Here is a 22,220-nt window from a genome sequence, read left to right on the forward strand (position 1 = left end):
TGGATGAGAATATTTCTATCTAAGGACCTTCTACATAGTTCAGATGATGAGAATCTGTTTTGTTCTTGTGCAAATGCAGAGTTATGGCCTTATCTTTGTCACACCTATAGGAAGTATGGCCGCAGCCACCTAAATGATAAAAATGAAGTTATTCGTTTCCAGATAATTCTTGTAACATGACGAGTTGCAAGTTATATGGTCACTGATTCATGGTCATTGCAATCGCTATCGATGAGTCATACATCACAGCGTGAATGTCGTCATCATCACTAACAGCAATTGTACGGCATAAATGATTGATTTCTTGATTTGTGGCTAGCAATGAATAATCAAACAATGGAAATCTTCTCCTGGGATATTGGATGGAAAATAACGAAATGAGGAAATGACACAAATTAGCCGCAAATACATCATCCACAAAGCTCCAATAAATTTCTTCACCACATTGAACATGATACACGACATTGTTTTGAAAGGACGCTTTGTGAATGCACAAGCCATGTATTTCCAACTCGTGAATTGTCATTGGAGTTAGATTAATTCTTTTTGGATAATATTCATCAAGCTCTTCTTGAGAAATGTCACCATTATTAATTTTCTTCTCAATTTTTTGTGGATATTTCAATAACAGAGCATTCCTCTCTAATCCAATCTCTGTAAATTTCCAATCTGCCTCTTTATATTGTGCACAATTTAAAATAAGACTCTCACGTTGATATTTAGTGTACCAATAAACTACTATGAGTGGAGGAAAAGTTATTGCCTTCGCTCCAAATTCTTCCGATGACAAAAAATTGAGGAATTGATCTAGTTTCGTTTTCTTGAGTGTTTGTGGTTTGAGAAAGTGAATTAATCCAATTCTCTTTACAATCGTATAAGAAGCAACATTTTCATTGTTACTGGACACGCTATTCGACCTAGGAGTCATTGCAAAATTTACAGACATGTATCTCTGTATTTGTTTCATTCGGACGAATATCGATTCATCATGGCCATTCTTGGGTTCCATCATTTCAACATGCTCTTGCAACCATTCATGCCATCCACAACAAGTGAATTTTCCATAATTTTTCATTAATTGATTCACGAGATATTCATAACGTTGCTGTTGTTTAGGACTCATCGTTTCAAAATTACTAATCGTCATTATGGGGCAATTGCACTCGGAAGCAGTGGTATAATTACCATTGTTGTTCATTACAACATGAGATGCAGCATCATCATGGAACGATTCCACTCTATTCTGATATTGATCCACCATGTGGTTCCGAGGAAGTAATGTTTTGACAAATAGGTCGCTGGTGTTGATGATGAATTTCCTCATCGCTTGAGGTTGTTGAATCCATCATCATTCATGGTTTTTGCTTTCAAAATATTTTTTAATTATTATTGATTCAACATCATGATGAATAATAATAAAATGTGCATCATGTAAAGAGAAGGGAATGTGTTCTCGGATCCAGTAGTAAAGTAGTTCCGTATCATCCTTGTGTTACTACTAGTACTTCAAACCAGTAATATACGTGTTGTTGGAGCATGCCAAAGATACATCTCTTCATGTTGGTTCACAACCAAGTTGTCTGTTCGGAGGAGTCAAAGGAATTGTAACAATAGCAATTAGACTTTCCAACCATCCACAGTCATCATCAGTCCGACCACATGAATTCATACACTTTCCATTTATCGACATCCGCACTCAAGCTTCTTTTCATCACTACGTGCTCATCATCAATTCTTTGCCATCATCATGATAATGATCTCAGCCAGTCATTCCTTCATGATTACCAGCCTGAAGGCATTCTCACGAATTATTGTTGTTTATTAACACTTTCGTTTTTTTCTGTTTGCCTTTCGTCTTGATGAACTGGAACGAGATTTGATTACCATGATTATAATCTTGTTGTTTGAGCTTTGGTTATGATCTATAGTACATAGATTACGTAGTTCAGATCTAGTCTACTACTCTGGTATTTCTAGCTCTTCAACACGTTATCTTTGGAATTTTCCAGTATAGACTCAATACATTGTTTTTCCATAACCAACTTTCAAACCACTCTAAAAAGGAAAAAAACTGTAAATTCTTAAATTCAACCACATGCAAAACTGTAAAACCATAACCCAACCATCGAGTCACCCCAGAATGGATTTGAAACATTTCTTGCATTCCAACATCACTCTGTGTGATATCGAACAATGAACCACTCTATCATGAAAAATTCATGGATCTTTGTTGAATTCCTTTTAGAGAAGAACGCGAAATTCAAATGGATGTATCGTTGAACCGCACCTCCAATGATTTACGCGAAATTTGTCGATTCTGAACCGATTTGTATTGTGTGGTTCGTACGTACCTGTTGCCACTCTCTCAAATATTTTCAACAACAAACTTTCAAACAACAACAACAGCCTACAACCATTTCAACTCTTGTATTATCATCTCTCTTGGTTCACAACCAATCCCAATCCAAACAACAATCTCTTTCAAGCATGCAAGTGTGAAAAATGTTAATTGCCATTTCCATCGAGCTTGAATGCAAGGCCTTGAGCGGTGAACGTTTACATGATGACAAAATTGTCCATTCGTTCCATGCGCTCAAAACTTTCAAGATATCTTCATTTTCAAAACTCCTTGTGGCAAAGTTGCGCAATCTTTAAATCCGTTGCCCATCAACAACAACAAACCAACACGTGAAGAACGCATCAACAAAAAGAATACCAAACAACAATCACTCAATATTAACCAACACACAATGAGTCCTAAGAACCATTTCTCGTCCTCATCTTCAACAAAGTGTTCATCATCGACCAATTTGGAGAAGAATGTCTTGTTGATGGATTTACCAGCATTGCACAGTGTTCATCCAATTGTGAATCAACAACAGAATAATCATCAATTGTTCTTGGACATGCTCATGTTGGATACAAACCATTTGAATACGAATAACAATCATACAGTCGTTCCATCGGGTGAATGCAACTTGCCATCTGGTGAAACGAACAACTGTTTGTTTGAAGACGTTGAACAAGATTTAAAGCAATATCTCTTTTCTAACTCTTCGGTATCGTCCATGAGCTCACTATCAGATTCCCTTTCTTCATTTACTCAACACCTGCCAAGTGTCAATCCATCTTTGTCAAGTCCTCCTACCATGACCTCTTCCAATCTAACCAACTCTACCACCAATGTCGAATGCATGACCCAACCACATACGACATGTCCTCCCATTCCTTCCTCATTTTCTCCCATTACTGGACGTCCATTATATCCTCGTTTAAGACATACTGGAAAAACGAAATGTGCCAACTGTCAAATCGAGTCGACACCCATGTGGAGAAAGGGATTAATGGGAGAGATTTTGTGTAACAAGTGTGGATTGTATTTGATAAGACATGGAAAGACACGACCGTTAGAATTGTCTGCATCGTCAAGCTCGTATTCCAATCGATCCTCTTCTCCAAACAACAGCGAAGACTCTTCGACACTGTCAAATGTCACTTCGACCAAAAAGAAGAGATCTTACCAACGAAAAGAAAAGAAAAAAGAGTCAAAGAATGAATGTCACCAACACAAACGAAAGAATGATTCTTCCAATACATCCTCTCTCAAAGAATTTGAACAAGAATCCAAAAAGAAGAAAAAGAACCAATCTCCAATTTTGGATTCCAATCCATCCTCTCCAAATTCATCTTCTAATGTTTCTCCTCATTTGTATTTGAATCACTCGTCGAAGTTGCAACAAGCACATGATACAGCTAATTCTTCTTCGGCAAATATTGGAAAGATCATTTCGATTCTAACTCAGCAAAAACAACCTTTGAATTCTCAACATGCATTGAATGGAGCGAATACATGTCATCACCATCATGTGATTTTACCTTCTAATTTGAATCATTTATTCATGAAAGAACTTTTAAATGTTCTGCCAAATGTCACTAATCATGCTCCCACACATTCATACGTGATGCATCCACATTCTGAACATGCAACTCCACCTTCTTCTTACCTCTACAGCACGATCATGCACACTCCCTTAAATACAAGCTCTATTTCTCCACTGCATGTCCATCACTCCATTCCGTTGGATGGACATTTCCTTAAATTGAATCAAGACGAATTATTGAGAGAGTTAACCACTAATACACGCTCGAGTCAAGAACAACCATCTCTCTCGACCAGTAATGTCTCAGTCGATGCATTACAAGAATTGACCAATGAGTCATCCATCATCTCTCAAAATAATCATTCGAATATCTTTTACTCGAATCATGAATTGGATGAATTCTTTAAATTTCTTGAAGAAAAATAAAATTCAAAACAAGTCCGATAATTCACCAGCCGTGGAAGAGTCTCCTTCAATGTTCGACCGTCGTTCTCGAATTGCATTAAATAATTCAATGTTCTCATCTTTTGATTTTCGAGATACGGGTTTTGGAGGTAAAGCAGGTAATTGAGGTTTCGAAGCTGTCGCGCCGCAGAATGCTTCTTCGATTTTTTGTAATTCTTCAAGAAGTGATTGCTGTTGTTCTGGAGTATATGTTTCAGTCGACTGGGGAGGTATATGTTGAATTTCATCGAAATTTTCAACTCGTTTTTGTTCGTGAGATTTTCTGGAATTGGGATCGACATCGACTAATTGATTGGTTTCTTGATCGTATTCAATATGTGTCACGTGACTAAAGTTTTCTGCTTTGGGCATTGAGATTCTAATATTTTCAGGATGTTGAAGATCAGACGACGGAACAATACTTGCTCGAGGCGACAAGTTTTGCTGCTTGCTTTTCCTAAATATGGAAGTTAAGGAAAAACGCTTCTTTTTATCATGAAGTTTGATCTTGTCCACCTGCATTTCAAGTTTTCGATTTTCAGAATTCTCTTTTTCAGATCTGTATTTGTGAAGCAGAATTTCAGAGAATTTTGCAATGAACTGTTCACGTGTGTCATCTTCATCCAACAATCTCTAATTTTGGAAAACAAAATAAGAATTTTAAATGTAATATAAAGGTCAACAAGATCAATACGTACCATTCCAACCGTATAGTCCTGTTCTTTAAACTTGAAACTTATCCATTTCGGATCTTGAATCTTTAATTCTAAAACAGTTTTTGCATGAAAACACACTTGTCGAGTGAGTAAATTTGTGACATAAATTCTCGGTGAATGATCCAAATAATTTACATGAAGTCTTGAGAATATTATCAAATATAATCCAAACACTTGTGAATGCTGTGAAAAACATACGTGCAAAGCCCCACGAGTTGAGTGTCCTTCCACATGTCAGTCGTCAACTCCTCATCATTTCTGAGGTTGTCTGTATTTTGTGAAAAGATGTAAATTCTCACTTTAGAATGTGCTAAAATTTCATCTGGAAAACAATCGATGGCTAGGCATGCCGTTTGGAGTTCGTTGGTCCTTTCCTCTTGATTCATTTTTTTTGTTTTTCCCTTTTCAACCCCTTTAATTGAAATCTAATTTAGTGAATAAACAAAAAAAGTAATTACGGAATTTCCACCATCTGAAAACCTCAAAGTAGAAATAAACTCCTTTCTGCTCCATTGAAATAACAGCCGATCATAGTGCGATGCCTAATTTTTAATTATGGAGAACGATATCCTGACCTCCGATCAACAGTCAACACATCTCCAGAATTTTCGATATCATATCTGAATATCATATAATAGTTCCAGTGACTTGTTTACCTCCCTTAGAATTTCAAGAACCTCATGAGGATCATAGGACCTTTATTACCACGATTTTCAAAATACAAAAAAATGGAAGCAAGAATACTGCGGCGAACACTCACAGACGAATTCAAAAGGTTTTGGGATGAAGACAAATTGATGAGATCGGAGGCAACTCCTTCTCTTCTGTTGAATGATTCCTATGAAGGAAGAGAGGAGCTTCCGTTGTCGAGTGCAGATGTTTCCTATCAACAAATTTTGCAAATGGCCAATGTCAATGAACCGAATGTAGAATTGTGTTTGGATTTGTTGAGAGAGAAAATTGTATTGGAGGGATTACCGAAAGAAACATTGGTATGTGTGAGTCGTGTTTGAAACGGTTTTAATTCATTGGAAATTTATTGTAACTAATTTGATAATGGCATCATCAATGGAAATAATTTACGAATAATGTATCAAACATCGGGAATAATTTCTAACGTTATTGTTATCATCATCATACATTTTCAATAGAAACACAAAAACTCGTTATTGCTCGGAAAATATAAAGAAAAGTGTGAGGCTTGTACTTTAACGTTCATGACCGAAAAGTGTGATTACGAGAAGGTCCAAGAATGTGAGGAACAGTTGAGAAAGGCCTATTCCTCAGAGAAGGAAGTTTCGAAAGAAATATTACCTCGCCTTGAAAATGATTTATTGAACGCTATCAAAAATTTTGAAACCAAACGATTCATGTATGAAGATGAATGGGATGAAGAGTCTGAAGAGAAATACTCGGAATGTATCGAGTGTAAGAAAACATTTAGAGAAAATAGTATTCGTAGAAAAGTTTGGCTAGCATTGTTGAGAATCAAACAAGTAGATTTGGATCACTATATTCAATTGGTAGCCAAAGGTTCACAAGCAGAAGATTATGGCAGCTTTTTGAAAGATATCGATCGTACCATTGGCTATTTTCCAGTACGTGCAAAATTTAAAATACTATTTCCTTATTTATTATTATTTACAAATTACAAATGCAAATATGGAACCGTGATTAGCACTTGGTGAGTGGGAAAATTACGAAAAACAGACAAAAACTTCTCAAAGATGAGTTATTCAAAAAGATGAAGAGAATTATCAACTGCTTTTTACTGACTCACGGTGATCGCTATTCGTTCATTCAGGGAATGACTGTATTTTGCTCTTTATTAATACTTCACATGAGTGAAATTGAAGCATACTATTGTTTTGACCGATTATGCACAAAAGTCTTTCCTACCTACATTAATCCCAAAAATTATTCTTTACAAGATTCATCTGTGAATGGCATGGAAGGAGTCTACGCTGCTTGCAATTTGGTGGACACATTTATACAAATTGATGATCCAGATTTATTCAAAGTTTTTAACAAGAACAAAGTAACAGCTCGATTTTGGGCATTCAAGTGTAAGTGAATTTCATATGAAAATATCTGAAATTATTTATTTTAATCTATCTACTTCATGATTAGACATTTCTGTATTCATGTGTAGTGTGATGGACATTCAAATTGCCACAGTGTATTGGGATTTCTTCTTGTCCACAGGTTTTCACATGGTTGTTCTGTGTGTCTATGCAGCTGTGAAATTGAGGAGAGACGAATTGTTGCGAATGAATGGAAAACAAGAAAATTACATCCAAAATGAGGTCATTCCAAATGCCAATCCACACGAAGTGGTGAGTGAAGTTTGCAAGTTGATGGAAAGAGTGCCAAAACGATTTTACAACGATCTCGTGAATCATTTACATGATTTGGATTTATGTGTGCAAATTTGTTCTACCCCGGTTATTGACTCTAAAAAATAGACTATTCATTTGCACCATTATTCGAGAATACATTTATTGAGTGGTTCTCTTCTTGACAAAGAATGATCTATCTAGTTCCGGCTTTTTTCGACATATCCATGGAAGATAATTCTATTTTGGTAGCTGAGGCTGTGGCTACGGCTGACTTCAAGGTTTGCTGTAACTGCTCTGATTGTTCCAAAGAGAGAGATCTAAATATTGGGAAGAAACTATTAATGTCATCATTATCCTCACATCTTTCGTAAATATATTGTTCTGTTCCCGTATATTCAGTGATTGGCTTTTGATAAAGATAAATCAGAAAATAGACATAATTCCACAAATAATGTTCTTCTTTCACATGCTTTTCAAAAGTAATACCTTCGTTTGCTTTTGTATCAAATTTCGTTCTCTCGAGTCCACAAATGAAACACTTGTCCTTGATATCTTTCTTTCTATCTTCTCGTTCATTTCTGAGAACTTCAAAGGAATCGAGAATCACACCAAACACAACGTTTGTCAATAGCACGACAACGAGCAACAAGAATGCTAAATCCAAAATTGCTCTCTGAACACTATTATTCACAGGATAAATATCTTCCCAGAAACTCTCTCCTCTGAATCCATAATCCAACATGGTCACGTAACAACTTAACATGTCTTCACATGTTTTGGTACTGGTTTTGGAAGTCACAAAATCTTGAGAAAAGAATGAAAAGTACAACGTTCCAAAGAAGAATAACGCAATGGACAAGAGCATGCCTGTGAAAAATAATCTCCTCCAATTCGTAGTCACTGATTTCAACACGTCGGTCAATGATTTGAATAAAAATACACATTCAAATAATTGAATGGAATAACAAATAGGATGAATCAATAGTCCCAATATAGAAACTAAAATGTAAGTTGCAAAAAACCAAATTTGAGAGTCTTTCAAAGTGTAAATAAAACATTTCACAATAAATTCGCGATTCACAGGAATAGAATCCCATGTCTCATTCCTCTTCAATTTAAATCTCTTTTTCACTTCCAATGTTAAGAATAATTTTGCATAAATAATAAAGAGGCACACTAAATAAATCAATTGAATCACTCCAACAATGACCAACACAATGTCACTTGCCAAACTTCGAGGAGCTGTCGTTTTTGTTTTTGCAATAATGTCAAACGTGTCACCTGGTACTGGAATTTCAGAAGCAGCATCTGTAGAATAAATTCTCTTATATGAAGCTAACAAAATGACATTGATGGCAACAGAAAGGAAAAACAATGCAAATCTAAAATAGTCCCAATAATTTGCAATGTATTCCCAAGTTGCAGTTTTTGCTTGGTTCGATTTTTTCTTTTTTCTCTTTTTTTGCAAAGCTTTTGCTGCGACAAGTGACATGGAAGGTAATAGAACTCCAGTTTCTAAATTATCTTCAATGTGATCGCTTTCATCTTCGTCATCGCTTGCTGTTGCATCTGAATGAGTACTTGGAATGATTTGTTGATTTTTCATACTTTCATAGTGACACATTTCCACATAAAATCTACTGAATGTGTCATTGTATAATTTTCTGACTTTTTCTTGAGGTGTCATGACATGAAGGGATTGCACATAATTACTTCTTGCCTTGTCAATGATATTATTACAAATTGTGGGTTTGGGGAAGTAAGCTTTTTCGATGGAATTGTCTCTCAATACTTCAATACTTCCAGAGCGTTGTTGGAAAAAGGAAACTTCTTTGGAATTATTTTGGAAAAAGTTACTGACTCGACGTTTTCGATATTCTTCATCCATGGTTTGAACCATTGTTGAGAGTGATGTGGAATTCGCTTTACCGAGAAGTTCATTTTCAGTGTCTTTGAGCATGGAGAGAAGGAAGAAAATATGCATTCCCAAATCTTCGAATTGAACTCGAAGAACTTCCATATTCGATTCCATGTAGTCGTCGACGAGAATGGGATTTTTCGAAGAACGATCAAAATTATACAAATAGTGTGTTCCAAAATCTCTTCTCATTCGTTTTTGAAGTTCGAGTAATTCTTCACAATCGTCACGATCACCACTGGTTCCAGATAGTGATTGTAATAATCGAGAAATGTATAATAGTAAATGTTCAAAATCATCCAAATGAATCGAAGCTTTCATAAATTCAAGAGTCGTTTTGTTTCTTCCTTCGAGAAGTGAAATGAGTAACAAGGTAATTTGTTTTTTCAACTCGAGTTCTTGTTGTTTCGTAAGCTTGCTGTCATCGTATGATTTTGACATAATTTCATTGATGAGACGTGGATAAATTTTACGAGAAGTTCCAACGAGATCTTGATTGAATGCGGCAGGTCCTTGAACAAACTCAATTAATGTTTTAAAACCTTGAACAGCAATGTCAACATTGTCAGAATCGAGTTTCTTTTCCAATGCAACTAGATAATCCACAATTTCAGAAATTAAATCAATACTTGTTCTATTTCTGGGTTGATGTTGAAGAAGTAACTGATTTTGTGTGTTGTGACCTTCGCAGAGTAATCTCAAAAATTCCATCATGTTGAAAATGAATCCTTTTTCCACAAAATCTTCGTTCGTATTGGTGGTTCCTTCAATATTATCTTGTGCGGTATCTTCTTTTTTGGCCTGTCTTTGATTGGAGAGTGCAAATTCTTTTTCTCGCTTCTTCTTGAGATAATTTTTACGTTCCTTAATTTCCAGTTTGGATAAACGAATTCGATCTCGTACTGATGTGAAAAAGTCCGACGAGTCATTTTCTGTCAACAGCTTGTTAATTCGATGTTGTACTTGAATGTCGCCTTCACTTAGAATCAGTACTGCAAGTTCAATTGTGGATTTCACAATACGATGATGAGGACTCTTAATGAGTTCAATGACTACTTCTGGAACCTGTTTCTCGACCAAATCCAACTTGGCAATTGATCCACTGTGTTGTTGAGAGACAATGTTTTTCAAAATTTCCATTCCAAACAATCCAACTTGCAGATTCGTATTGTTGAAACCTAAATTATTCAATTCCAATAACACAGTGACCAAAACCTTAATGAATCCATCATATTTTAAGAAGAGTAATCCCAAATCAGTGAAATTACTTCGTTTCAATATTTTGGAAATAATTCTAGTATTCAAATACTTCTTATAGGTCTCGTGAATTCTTTCATCTTTTTCGGTACTTGCAGTGGTTTGAATTCGATTCCTCTGAATTTTAGCTTTTGATGCCTTGCTGGACAAGAAGTGTGAAATGGCACGTTGACTTGTAGAAGTCATACTCTTTTTTAACATGGCAGTGATGCATTTGTGTACTCGTTCTCTGTGCTCTGGATTAATCGTGTGCTTGTGAAGATCGATAATTTTAAGCAACAAATCTTCAGCAATATCTAACTGCTCTTTTGAGACATTTGGAGGAGGAAAATGAAGATGGAAATAATCTCTAATAAATGGAATCATCACTTCAAACAGGTAATAATTATCAACTCGATAGAGTTCTTGATCCTCTTCCATTGGTGTAATTTTTGTCACAGCAGTCGAGTAAGTTTTGGAACTTCTTTTAGCACTTGTTGTCAGCTTGGATTTACTGGGTGTGAGAAGTGCAGCTGGATTACTGATAAACTTGCTTGGTGTCGTTGGAGTTCGAACATGACTGGGTGACACTGCATGACCGCTACTCGGAGGAGTATCAATTCCAAAAGTATTGGTAATTTCAAGAACTTCTAGCTCACGAATCATTTTTGAAAAGAGTTTGAATAATAGTGGATGATTAACATTAATTTTGCTCTTTGTTCCAGATTCTTCATCTGAAAGTTTTTCCACATTTAGATAAATTTCATCAATCACTTTCATGAGAGGATTTCTCAATACAGGTAATGTATATGGAGAACATGCTTGTTCCAATAACTCTTCATATGAGAAGAGTGTTTGAAGTTTTTGTTCGCTTTCGCGATTTTTACCATCCGCAAGAGCTGCTAATAAATAGAGCAATGCAATGTGATAATTTAAAATACCGTCTGGTTCAGTATTGTGCTCTCCTTTCATGATACGATTGTTACGTTCTCTTAGACCTTCTTCGTCTTTGAAGAGAATCATGACATCCTTCTTTCGTTCTAAGAGATGTTTGGTAATTAGGGTTTGATTACGTTTGATGGGATTTCCACCCGTAGTTCCTAAAACGACATGCAAAAACGTTAACATGAAAGCGCATCTCTGTTGTGCAATTTCATCAATATAAAACTCGATGTGCTTTTCTTCAACGGTACTGCAAAGAGCTCGATTGTTTTTAACCATTTCACACAAGAGGCGAACAATTTTTCCATCCAATGTTCGATTTTCTCCCAATAGTTCCATAAAGAATTGCATGTGTGGGAATAATATTTTCTGATTGTCTGAATTGTTGCTCACGAAAGAAGTTAACAGTTCAATTCCTTTTTCTTGAATCTCAGAAGAGACAATCCAATCTTTTTTAAGGAAGGAAAAGATAATGTCTTGCACAGACAAATTTCTGATAATTCTTTGAGATCGATGACCATTCTTGACAAGATCGCTTGTAATTTCATCAAGAGATTTTAACACTTTCTTTTCTTCTTGGTCAGTAATTCTTCGAACACCTATATAATTTCCTTGTCCGTAACCAAATACTGATCTGAGATCAGCAATACGTTGTGAGAGTTGATCATAGGACTTGGCCATTTCTCTTGAAACAATAAGTTCAATTTTAGGCAAAGTTTCAGATAATTCTTGAGCTGCTCTATACTTTCGAATCAACAAGCTCAGACATGTAGTGGCTAATTCATGATTATGGTATCGAGTTAAAGACAAGAGTTGAATATCAAATTTGTCCATTCGAGTAAAAATCAAGTCCGGTTTCAACACTTCTTGTAGCATGACGTGCTCCTTCGAGTCAATGTCTTGCACCACTGTTTTGAACTCCTTTCTCTTTTGTTGAGCTTCTTTGGTATCGACCAAATAAAAATCATAATCCTTGAGAACAGTTTCAATTTCTTCTTCTCTATACTTTTTCCAGAAAAATTGTAAGAAACTGGTCACTCGCTTATCAAGACGAATGTCGAGTAACATGTGAAAAATGTTTGCAATTTCAATCTTAATTTTCATGACAGCAATATTTTCTTCAGATTGAATAATTCGTTCTTCCTCAGTGAGAGGAACGCCATTCTTCTTGTCGTTGTCTCCTCGTAGCGTGTCGAACAATGCTTTGGCAAGAGTTCCTTCTTCAAAATCGGCAATAGTCAAAACACCGACTTCAACCATTCGCTTACAGAGGCTCATCAAGCTCAACACAAAAATGTTGTGGTCCTTCTTGTCAAATGCCACATCAAGTTCAAAGTTTTCCTTATCACTCAAAAATGTCTGCAAAAATTCTTTAACTTCTTTCAATTCTGAGGAAGGAGTGTCTTGTGATTTTTGATGTAGTGCCGTAATTTTTCTCGTATACTCAATGAGTGGTCGTGTCTCTCTCTTTTCAGTGTCCACAAAGCATTGCAACAATAATTTCACAAATGAGGTTCGAATTGCTGCTGTCAATTTCTCTTCACTGATACATTTACACACAACGTCATAGGTGAAAAGTGACACTACAGATTTCCGTGTGCTTTCAATATCTTCATTTCTTCCGGTACACAATGCAGCAAACAATTTAATTTCCTCTTGGAAAAAGACGAGCTGTTCATAGTTGGGTCTCGAATATCCAGGATAATTCGTGTCTGTTGCAGATTTTGTGAAACTAATGAGATCCATTTCGTCATGGTTCACTTCAATGACAACTGTTCCATTGTAACTAATTTTCGGAACAATAAAAACTTTTCTCATGTGATCCTTATAGGTCACAAAAAGTAAATCACTAATGTATCGTTGATTCTTATATACTGTTTTTCCTTCACAAATAATTAAGCTAGTCAAGAAGGATAAATACACAGCCTTCTTGAGGCCTTTCGATCCTTTGACACCGGAAATTTTTGAAAGTGTACCGCTCGTTGGAATCTCATACAGTAACTTGACGAAGAAATCAATTTGATCATTCGTGATCATGTTTAACAAGGTATAATTGTTCGAGAGAATTTCTAACAAGGCCTCACTGGCGCTAATGCTGTGCTCAATCAGTGTCTGAATAAAGTTAATATATTGAGCCATATATAAACCATTGGACTCGTTTCCAATTACCGCTTGTCTCACCAAACGGAATGAATATTGAATAATGTCAAAATAAATTAATTTTTCAGGTTTTTCATAAATCATTGCCAAATCGTCAATAGTGATTTGTTTTTTCAGCAAGATGGTAATGACGTCCATAACTATTGAAATGATTCCCAATTCTTTGATGATATTTTGTCTATTTCTAACTGGAATACCACTTCTCACCAATGGATCTGTCTCTTCACTGATCGTACAAAATCTAATAGCGCTCGAGAGAACATTGATATAGAGCTTAATGTCTGATTTCTCAATCAAATCATCTTGTAACTTGGACTTGAAATAACTCATTATTGGAATGTAACTCGATACGGTCAATACATCGTCCAGCTCCGATTGTGAAACCTTACTAAAATGGAATACATCTTGTTCAAACATTTTAGTGGTAGAAGTAACTCTCTGATAGGTGGAATGTGAGCTTGGTCTCGAAACATGAATCCACGAGTCAGTAGATGGATGTTTCAACCTAAAATAGTCATTGGTTTGAACTTTTTTACCTTTTTTTCCACCTGTCGAATCTGTGAATTGAAAAACACTACATGGAAATTCTTGACAGAGTATTTGGTCATGACTCTCCACATGAACCGTCCATAAATTGTCCTGTACCAAGGAAGCTAATCCTCCAGCACGTGACGTTCTTGGTGTGGTCATAGAATGTAGAACAGAGGTTCTTCGAGGAGTGGCTTGAACAGTCACGCCTGAATCCGTTGCGAGCGTTAAATCTTTTTCAAATCTCTCCTCAATAGTATCGTCTGTTTCCAATGTAATTCCTCGAATGGGACGGATGATCATATATTTACCAGAGGCAATATGTCTTAACCGAAAAAGAGAAGACCATTTCACAATCGAGGAACGACTTGGATCCAAATATTCAATTCTCCATAGTGTCTGAACTGTGAGATAATTATTTGGTGAGGAGGAAGAGGAATTATCACTGCCATTGACACCACTATTCGAACCATTGGACATGTTTTGTTGAGAAGTCGTGTCCAAATCGTCCTTATTGAATCCGGATTCGAGTACATTCACTGGCTTTTTTAGTAATTTCACACGACCTGTCTGATCATTCACAGTCAAGTAGCCATCTAATTCTTTGTGAAAAATTCGAACAATGTCACCCACTTTCAAATATCTTTCGTTTACAATATTGGTGATTGAAGAATGAGCATAGGAGGAGAATAATCTAAATCTCCATCTTGTGAACGCAGTGCTATTCGAAACATTCACTTCTCTTCGAGTATCATACGAATACTTGTTCTTATTTTTCGATGATTTGACAGCTGCCAAAGCAATCTCTGAATATGAAACTGTTTCATTTTGATGATGATGATGAATCACTCCTGATTCTTCGTCACTCATATTAAATCTATAATATGACAAGTGAATAAATTGATTTGATTTTCTGTTAAACAGACGAATTTGATCCGAGAGTTTTACATTCTCTCCATCCTGTTGAAAACTTGAGTAAGGTAAAATTTCAAAATACGAATAAGTTGATCCCTCCTTATCTAATCCAAGTCTCATGCAATCTTTTTGCATTTCTGCAGACTCTCTCGCTACTGTTAAATAACTCTGAGTTTGCATGTGAAATAATTGTACAGCCTGACCATACAGCACTGGTCGTCCCAAATTTCTCTCCGCTTCCAATTTGTTTTGTTGAAATTCACGTTCCATTCGTTGTTCCAATTGATGAAGTTGTGAAGAAATTTCTGATGAATTCGAAGCTTCATTCTGATGTGCTTTCTTTTTTCCTGAAGCCAATTTAATTTCTAAATTTTCTTTGAATTGATGAAAACCCTTTCGAGCCGAATAACTTTTCGGATGACAAATTTGAAAGACACATTGTTCGAAATTGGGAACAAAGAATTGAGAACCTGATGATGAGGAAGAGTTTGAAGAGTTTGGATTGATCGTTCCGTATTGAGTTGCTTCGATGAGTCCACATCGAACATATTTCTTATTTCTATCGAGTGATGTGGAGTGTCATTAAATCACAATCATCAATTTTTTAAAATGTAATTTCACCATCAGTGATGATGATGTGTTTAAAATTGTTATTGATTATATTCTATATTCATAGGAATTCAAGAAACAAAAGACATACCCCTTGATGGATTCGGAACAATTTAAATTAATTCCATCGACGCTTAAAAATCCAGCAATCGATGTTCCTCCCGATGATAAATCAGTGTACAATGAAATACAATCTCCAATTCGAAGAAATTCATATGGATGATGATGACGATGGCCGACTTGTTGTTGTGAAACATCTCCATCGAGCAAGAAGGAATTTTGTGTGAAATTGTGTGAAGGATCGGAAGAGTGTTCTTGTTGTTGGGGAGGAATTTCTTGAGCAAGAAAACATTGATGATGAAAAAGAGAGGCATAATCGATAAAGGACGACGAATCCGAAGCGTTTGAACCACTCGTCGTTGATGACATTCTTTTTAATGAGAGAGTTGACATTTGACATTGGTCGAACTTTTAAACAAAATACCTCTTCTTCTAGCCGTTACAAAAATGCAACAGCCATCATCCACAGAAGAACCCATCTCTCCCTCCTCCTCATCTCCATCGACATTAACAATTTCCTCATCATCACCCTCTGTGACCATCAAATCTTCACAAATCTCATCTTCGGAGACACTGAACAGCACTCCAAAATTGTCCAACACTCATCAGGAGCCAACGATATCATCATCTTTAGACTCATCAACGGAAAATCAAAATTCCAAATCGGTTCATCATCCTTCGACGTCCTTCTTCATCATGAACGACCAATTATTGGAAAAAAATAAAGAACTCGTGGTTACCACAACGAACCAAGAAGAAGAACAAGGGAGCCTTATCATTTCATCCCAACAAGATTTTTCATCATCATCCTTACAAGAAGAAGTAACAACAACAACAACAACGAGAATATCTATAACCAGCTCGGAAGAGCATCCAACACAAAATAACAACAGTAAAACGGTGTTATCGGAACCACGAGGCTCCTCTCAACTGCCAAAGGAAAATTCAATATTTACACACACAACAACGTCCGGTACAACGATTAGCACGACTAGCTCATCATCGGAATTGAGAAAGAGAAAAAAGAATTTAGAACGGTCATTGTTAGACAGGAATATCATCATGTACAGTAGTGGTAATAGGGGAGATGGATATTTAAATTCTCCTCATAATAGAAGCTCTTCATCATTGGATGGAGTTTTTGACGTCATTACTGATTATTATTATAATGGAGAGAAGAATACAGAAGAGAATGGTCTACATGAAGACCATGAACAACATCATTTACTGAACGCCTCGGAACAGGGTGGCTTTTCATTGGAGGATGGAAAAATAGAGAATATGGAAACAATAATGACAAGTGAAGATACCACGCAACAAGCTCTGGATTCCAAATCAGACACTCATTCTATTGAAGAAGAGAACCATGAAAAAGCAACTCTGGTGAAACAAGAAACGTCATCTTTGGAAGAAACTTCAACTACAATCATTGTGGGTGATTATGAGAAATGTAGGTTCAACGTCGTTCATTTGGTTGTGTTTTCAAACTTTATATTCTCATGCATGATCTTAATGGCATGAACTTGGTGACTCATTTCAATAGTTGTGTACCGAATATCACCAAAATTTGAGAATTATTTTAAAACATTTGACGACAAAATAATTGCAACAATTCAATTCAAACCTAATATTGTGTTTTTCATTTTGAGCATGATTGTAACAGCAATGACAACAATTGAAATTGGAATTTTAGCTCCTGTTGTGTTGTACATTCTTGGGATTGATCATTTTGCATCCTATACCATGTGGATAATTTTAACATTGAGTATGCTCAGTCAATTACCAAAGCGGTTCATGTTTCGAGTACGGCCTTATTTAGCCTCACGAGCAAAATGTATTGCAAAAGATAAGACAAGCTCTTTTCCAAGTCGTGCAGTAACGTAAGTGTTGAAACATGACAGCAGCAAACTTAACCAATCCCTATATTGACATCGAAACGTCAATATTGAATGGTTCGGCTTGTACATCTAGATGTTCTGTGGTGTATGCATTCCTGGTGTGCTACTTTATTCGATGTGTCACAAGTGGAGAGTCTATGAGTGACGTGATATTTTGGATTTGGTGTATACCATGTTGTTTCTTTAGTGTCATTGCCGCCAGTGCAGCTAGAATTTACCTTGGCGTCCATTATCCAAGTGATTGTCTATTTGGAGCCCTACAAGGATTGCTTTCAATTATTTTGGGTATGTTTTTTTGAGAGTTAATTACACAACAGCAACCAACCATATGGAATTTATTCATTCATTATAATTTATGATTGGAACTTATTATAGGAACCATCTGTTACATGATTCATTTAAGTATTTGCACCACGTGTGCTGGAAATTCTGATTCAACCATATATTGGAACGGCTTGATGCCATGTTATGCATCTCTCGAAGAATCTGTGAATCTCATTACTGAAGTTGGGAGAAGTAACCTCTCTCATGTGAACTGGTATTTGTTTTGTATACTGAGTATTGGATCTCTATTGGTTGGAATTTTGTTTGTCATCAAACCCATTCAATTTTACACAAAATTTCATCACGTCTTTAGGTATGTGGACAGCTTGTCAGTGGTTTTTTTTAACACCTCTGGTCTTACTTTTGATCCCTAATCGATGGTATCATGAAATTTCACAACAATTTGATCATTCAAAGTATGCTTGCTCCTTGTTTAACTTTTCAATATTGTTTCCTCTGCCCCACTTTATCCTTGAATGGAGTTGCAACCATTCCTAAGCCCTCTCTCTTTCCGCCATGGTTTTCCTACCTTTATGCGACAATTGTTGGAATTGTTTTCACAGCTGGTAAGTTTCAAAATGATTCAAAATTGATTTCAAAACGATTGATCAACAAATTTCATGTGTACTATAATTTATTGAACCATCCAACAGCTGGTATGAAATCTCCAAAGAAGTACAGCCTTATTGCATTTCCCATTCTCTACATTTTAGTATTTTGTGCCTTATTCTTTTGGAGATCGTGTATTTTTCAACAATCCTCGTGAAGATCATGAATGAACTACACACAACGATACCTCTATTTATTCCTCATGAAGCCATGTTCTGATACACTTCTTCAAAGGATCCACAACAAGTATGAGGAAAGAGCGATCTACATTTTGACTTGAACGACAGGCTGGCAGGTGACACAGGAATGCTCTAGACAATACGTGAATCCCATGATTCTTGTCACCACTCGAATCCTCGAATCCATTCTTTTTAGTCACGGACACCAATTGCTTGTACAATTCTTTGGTCATGTTAAAGTAAGGAGTAACATTGTCTTCATATTGCCCATATCTTCCTCCAATGACAAGTCGTGCATGAATGTTGGTTAATAATTCATGAAAACATGCATCCATGAAGTGGCTTCCATTGTCATCGTCCACAGAGTCTGTATTCACGTCATCATTCTCACTGTTTGACGCTGCTGACACCATTCCATAATCCTTTAAATTACAATTCTCAATTCGAAGAGGTCCAGCATAATACAAACATTCCTCTTTCCACAACAAATAGGCCATTGCTTTTCGATATTCATCAGAGACATACAACTCGTAATCAATTTGTTCATCCATACATTTTCGTGTATTCAACGAATTGGAATACAACCACTCTTCATTGGTCATAAATTCTCTCTGAATGAAACTCATATCCGTGAGATGACAATTCAATTTCTCAACACGTAACCCCTCTCCCAAATCCTCCTTTCCTACTTGTGCCAAATATTGCAATGCCAATTCCCGAATGGTTTCTGCTTGATTAAGGGACTTTTTGAAAAGAATTTCCCTTGTGGAGGCATTACTTGAAGAATCGCCATCATCATTCAATGAATTGTATTTATCTTCTTCAATCATCACTTGAAATTGTTCGAATCGAGAATTATTGGATAAATCCCACTTGTTTAATGCTTCCCGAAGATCTTTCGGAAATTTACATTCGAATAAATTGACAAGAGGTTTCTCTGGGGTAATTATAATTTTCATTGTTTCAATGATTATGTCTTGAAATATTTGAAAGTAATTCGATCTTAGGCAACTGCTTGTTGTATTCTTTCTATTTTGACCACGCTCACAGTGAACAATTAGCAGAAAATTTTTTTTGTAAATTCTACCCGCTCGATCATGATGATCTAATTCCGAAGAATCCCATTTCGAAATAACATATCGGAATCAATTCTTCAACATGGAAATTGAAATTGTTTCATATTCACGTTTGTTGTTATTCTTCAGCGATTCACGGTTGGTCACTTCCATGAATTCTGAACTTATTTCACCACAAATACAATTTCAAAAATAACTCGCAACAAAAAATAAGGCAAAAACTATCGAACATGATCTCCTTATCCCATCCATCTACCAACACCTCTTCATCGACAGGGCAATCATCAATTGTCCAAGAAAATCCACCTCCACAATTTCACATTCTCTGGTTCGATACCAATTTTTCACATCTCTCCGAGTCCATTTCGAAATTTCACAATGTGCTTTTTAACACACTCGTTCATAAATGTCATTTGGAAAAATTGATCAATCATCCGACACATTTGCAATCTTCGAGTCATTGTGTTCAATATTTGAAGGATATTTGTAAACAAATTGGAATTTTAAATCTTGTAGCGGAGGAAGAATATCAAAATCAATTATTGGAAATTTCTAATAGTGATCGATTTATTAAAATTGAAAATGATGAAGAACATAAAACCTCCCGATCACTATTGAATCATCAAGATCATCACTTATTAATTATTACCTCTCTAGGAGGAAATGACAAGAAGGGATTGACTATTTTGGAAAGTGTCAAAATACTGAAACAGAGCTATCCCAACTCTAAAATATTTAGCGCTGTCTACAGTCAAACAGCCATGCACGACACTATTTTACAAAATATTTGTTCTCAAGTATATCAAGCAGATTTTGTTTGCAATTACGAACTCAAATGGAATTTTCCAATGATCGAACAACCAAGTTCAATCATGTCCTTGGAGTGTTTTGTGGCCAATCTCTATCAAGAATCCTATTATCCAAAACTTGTACATTATATTCATAGTCACGTATTGAAATTAGACAAAAGCATGAATTTAGGAGCTAAATTTGCAAACTTTTCACCATCTTCGCCTCTGATTAAACCTTTCATGAAATTAGTGGCAGAAGAAGAACGAGAACAAAAAAAGAAGGAACAACAACAAGATTATGACACGACCTATGAATGGATTCCACTTCGAAAAATTGCACACAATTTGCATTTACGACATTCCACACAAGCTTCCAAATTTTCACAAAAATCTTCGACCATGCTTCATCATCATCCTGCCTATGTCGTGTTAATTGCCACCGGAGGACTCAATCCTCCACACAACATGCACTTGCACATGCTTCGACAAGCTCAAGATTTTGCTGAAAATTTTTATGAACTTCGAATGAAGGAATTGTGTTCAACCAACAAAAAATTGAAAAAGGAATTATTTGAAAAACATGTCAGACCTTTGGAAATTGTTGGAGGATTCATGTCACCCAGTCACGATGCTTATATTCATTCAAAAATGGTGAAATACGATCATGCCAAAGATGGACAAAAAGCATATAATGCCCATGAACGATTGTTACTTTGTGAACTCGCTTCACAAGATGATCCATTCATTTCTTCTTATCCATGGGAAAGTATGCAATCGACATTTGTGAGCTTTTCACAAGTTGCGAACACCTTGTCACAATTTTTACGATCCTCAGAATGTCCATTGTCCATCTTGATGCCACAACATCCTCAAACACGAACGTTGCAAGATTCCAAATCATATCTTCGAGTGGCATTTGTCATGGGTGCAGATTTAATTTTGAGAGCAAGTGCCAGACGTTTTGATTATGTCAATGATATGATGACATTTGTCATTGGAAGAAGTGGTTCAGATTCACAACAGGTATTAGCTTCTCTTCAAAATATTCATTCGAATTTACCTGTATTTTATGTCGATCCAGATTTGAATTTTAAAAATTCGACTAATTCGACGACAATGACAGATTTAAGCTCCACACAAGTTCGAAAATTATTGAAAATTATGAGACTTGATTCGAAGGCACATGATCTACAACAAATGAATGAATGGAGTAAGGAAAGTCGAGAGGCATATGAGACACTGCGTCAAGTTTTGGATGAAAAGGTCTTGAATTATATTGTCACACATTTGAATCAATAACAACAACATTCATGATTTATTTGTTGGACTTGCAAGAAAATTTTACAAGCGTTTTGACACACACTTCACTTTCAGAAACCATTGATTATAATAATTATTTAATATTTAAAAAATTAGTTGGTGATTTATTACGTCTTCTGCCATGAACTAAGGTGGGACTTAATTTTGTACATTAGTTCAAGCTCTGTGAATTGCACAACACTCACTCTCGTGAACTTGGTATATTTTACGAATTTGGATATGGTGTTAAAGAAGATTTTCAAAAGCGTTGGAGTGTTATCAAAAAGCAGCAAAGT

The 22,220-nt window shown here is 35.9% G+C and overlaps 8 protein-coding genes across 8 annotated transcripts; 4 read left to right on the forward strand and 4 right to left on the reverse strand.

The window, feature by feature from the left end:
- Positions 1 to 199: 199 nt before the first annotated feature.
- On the reverse strand, positions 200 to 1,261 carry C9374_011699 (uncharacterized protein; the record flags this gene model as incomplete). The annotated part of the gene is made up of 1 exon (XM_044687384.1): positions 200 to 1,261. The coding sequence occupies one exon, from the start codon at positions 1,259 to 1,261 to the stop codon at positions 200 to 202; it is 1,062 nt and encodes a 353-aa protein (XP_044542988.1).
- A 1,489-nt stretch (positions 1,262 to 2,750) lies between these two features.
- On the forward strand, positions 2,751 to 4,307 carry C9374_011700 (uncharacterized protein; the record flags this gene model as incomplete). Its single annotated transcript, XM_044687385.1, has 1 exon — positions 2,751 to 4,307. One exon carries the CDS (start codon positions 2,751 to 2,753, stop codon positions 4,305 to 4,307), a length of 1,557 nt encoding a protein of 518 aa, XP_044542989.1.
- A 3-nt stretch (positions 4,308 to 4,310) lies between these two features.
- Positions 4,311 to 5,427, reverse strand: C9374_011701 (uncharacterized protein; the record flags this gene model as incomplete). Its single annotated transcript, XM_044687386.1, has 3 exons — positions 4,311 to 4,958; positions 5,024 to 5,183; positions 5,240 to 5,427. 3 exons carry the CDS (start codon positions 5,425 to 5,427, stop codon positions 4,311 to 4,313), a joined length of 996 nt encoding a protein of 331 aa, XP_044542990.1.
- A 342-nt stretch (positions 5,428 to 5,769) lies between these two features.
- Positions 5,770 to 7,506, forward strand: C9374_011702 (uncharacterized protein; the record flags this gene model as incomplete). The annotated part of the gene is made up of 4 exons (XM_044687387.1): positions 5,770 to 6,033; positions 6,193 to 6,639; positions 6,720 to 7,107; positions 7,172 to 7,506. 4 exons carry the CDS (start codon positions 5,770 to 5,772, stop codon positions 7,504 to 7,506), a joined length of 1,434 nt encoding a protein of 477 aa, XP_044542991.1.
- A 67-nt stretch (positions 7,507 to 7,573) lies between these two features.
- On the reverse strand, positions 7,574 to 16,117 carry C9374_011703 (uncharacterized protein; the record flags this gene model as incomplete). The annotated part of the gene is made up of 2 exons (XM_044687388.1): positions 7,574 to 15,638; positions 15,780 to 16,117. 2 exons carry the CDS (start codon positions 16,115 to 16,117, stop codon positions 7,574 to 7,576), a joined length of 8,403 nt encoding a protein of 2,800 aa, XP_044542992.1.
- A 78-nt stretch (positions 16,118 to 16,195) lies between these two features.
- Positions 16,196 to 18,736, forward strand: C9374_011704 (uncharacterized protein; the record flags this gene model as incomplete). Its single annotated transcript, XM_044687389.1, has 6 exons — positions 16,196 to 17,198; positions 17,292 to 17,628; positions 17,720 to 17,931; positions 18,022 to 18,283; positions 18,388 to 18,536; positions 18,624 to 18,736. 6 exons carry the CDS (start codon positions 16,196 to 16,198, stop codon positions 18,734 to 18,736), a joined length of 2,076 nt encoding a protein of 691 aa, XP_044542993.1.
- Positions 18,737 to 18,772: 36 nt separating this feature from the next.
- Positions 18,773 to 19,717, reverse strand: C9374_011705 (uncharacterized protein; the record flags this gene model as incomplete). The annotated part of the gene is made up of 1 exon (XM_044687390.1): positions 18,773 to 19,717. The coding sequence occupies one exon, from the start codon at positions 19,715 to 19,717 to the stop codon at positions 18,773 to 18,775; it is 945 nt and encodes a 314-aa protein (XP_044542994.1).
- A 347-nt stretch (positions 19,718 to 20,064) lies between these two features.
- On the forward strand, positions 20,065 to 21,924 carry C9374_011706 (uncharacterized protein; the record flags this gene model as incomplete). The annotated part of the gene is made up of 1 exon (XM_044687391.1): positions 20,065 to 21,924. The coding sequence occupies one exon, from the start codon at positions 20,065 to 20,067 to the stop codon at positions 21,922 to 21,924; it is 1,860 nt and encodes a 619-aa protein (XP_044542995.1).
- Positions 21,925 to 22,220: the final 296 nt, after the last annotated feature.

The sequence above is a fragment of the Naegleria lovaniensis genome (genome assembly GCF_003324165.1).
Source record: "Naegleria lovaniensis strain ATCC 30569 chromosome Unknown tig050, whole genome shotgun sequence".
NCBI classification, from domain to species: domain Eukaryota; phylum Heterolobosea; class Eutetramitea; order Acrasida; family Naegleriidae; genus Naegleria; species Naegleria lovaniensis.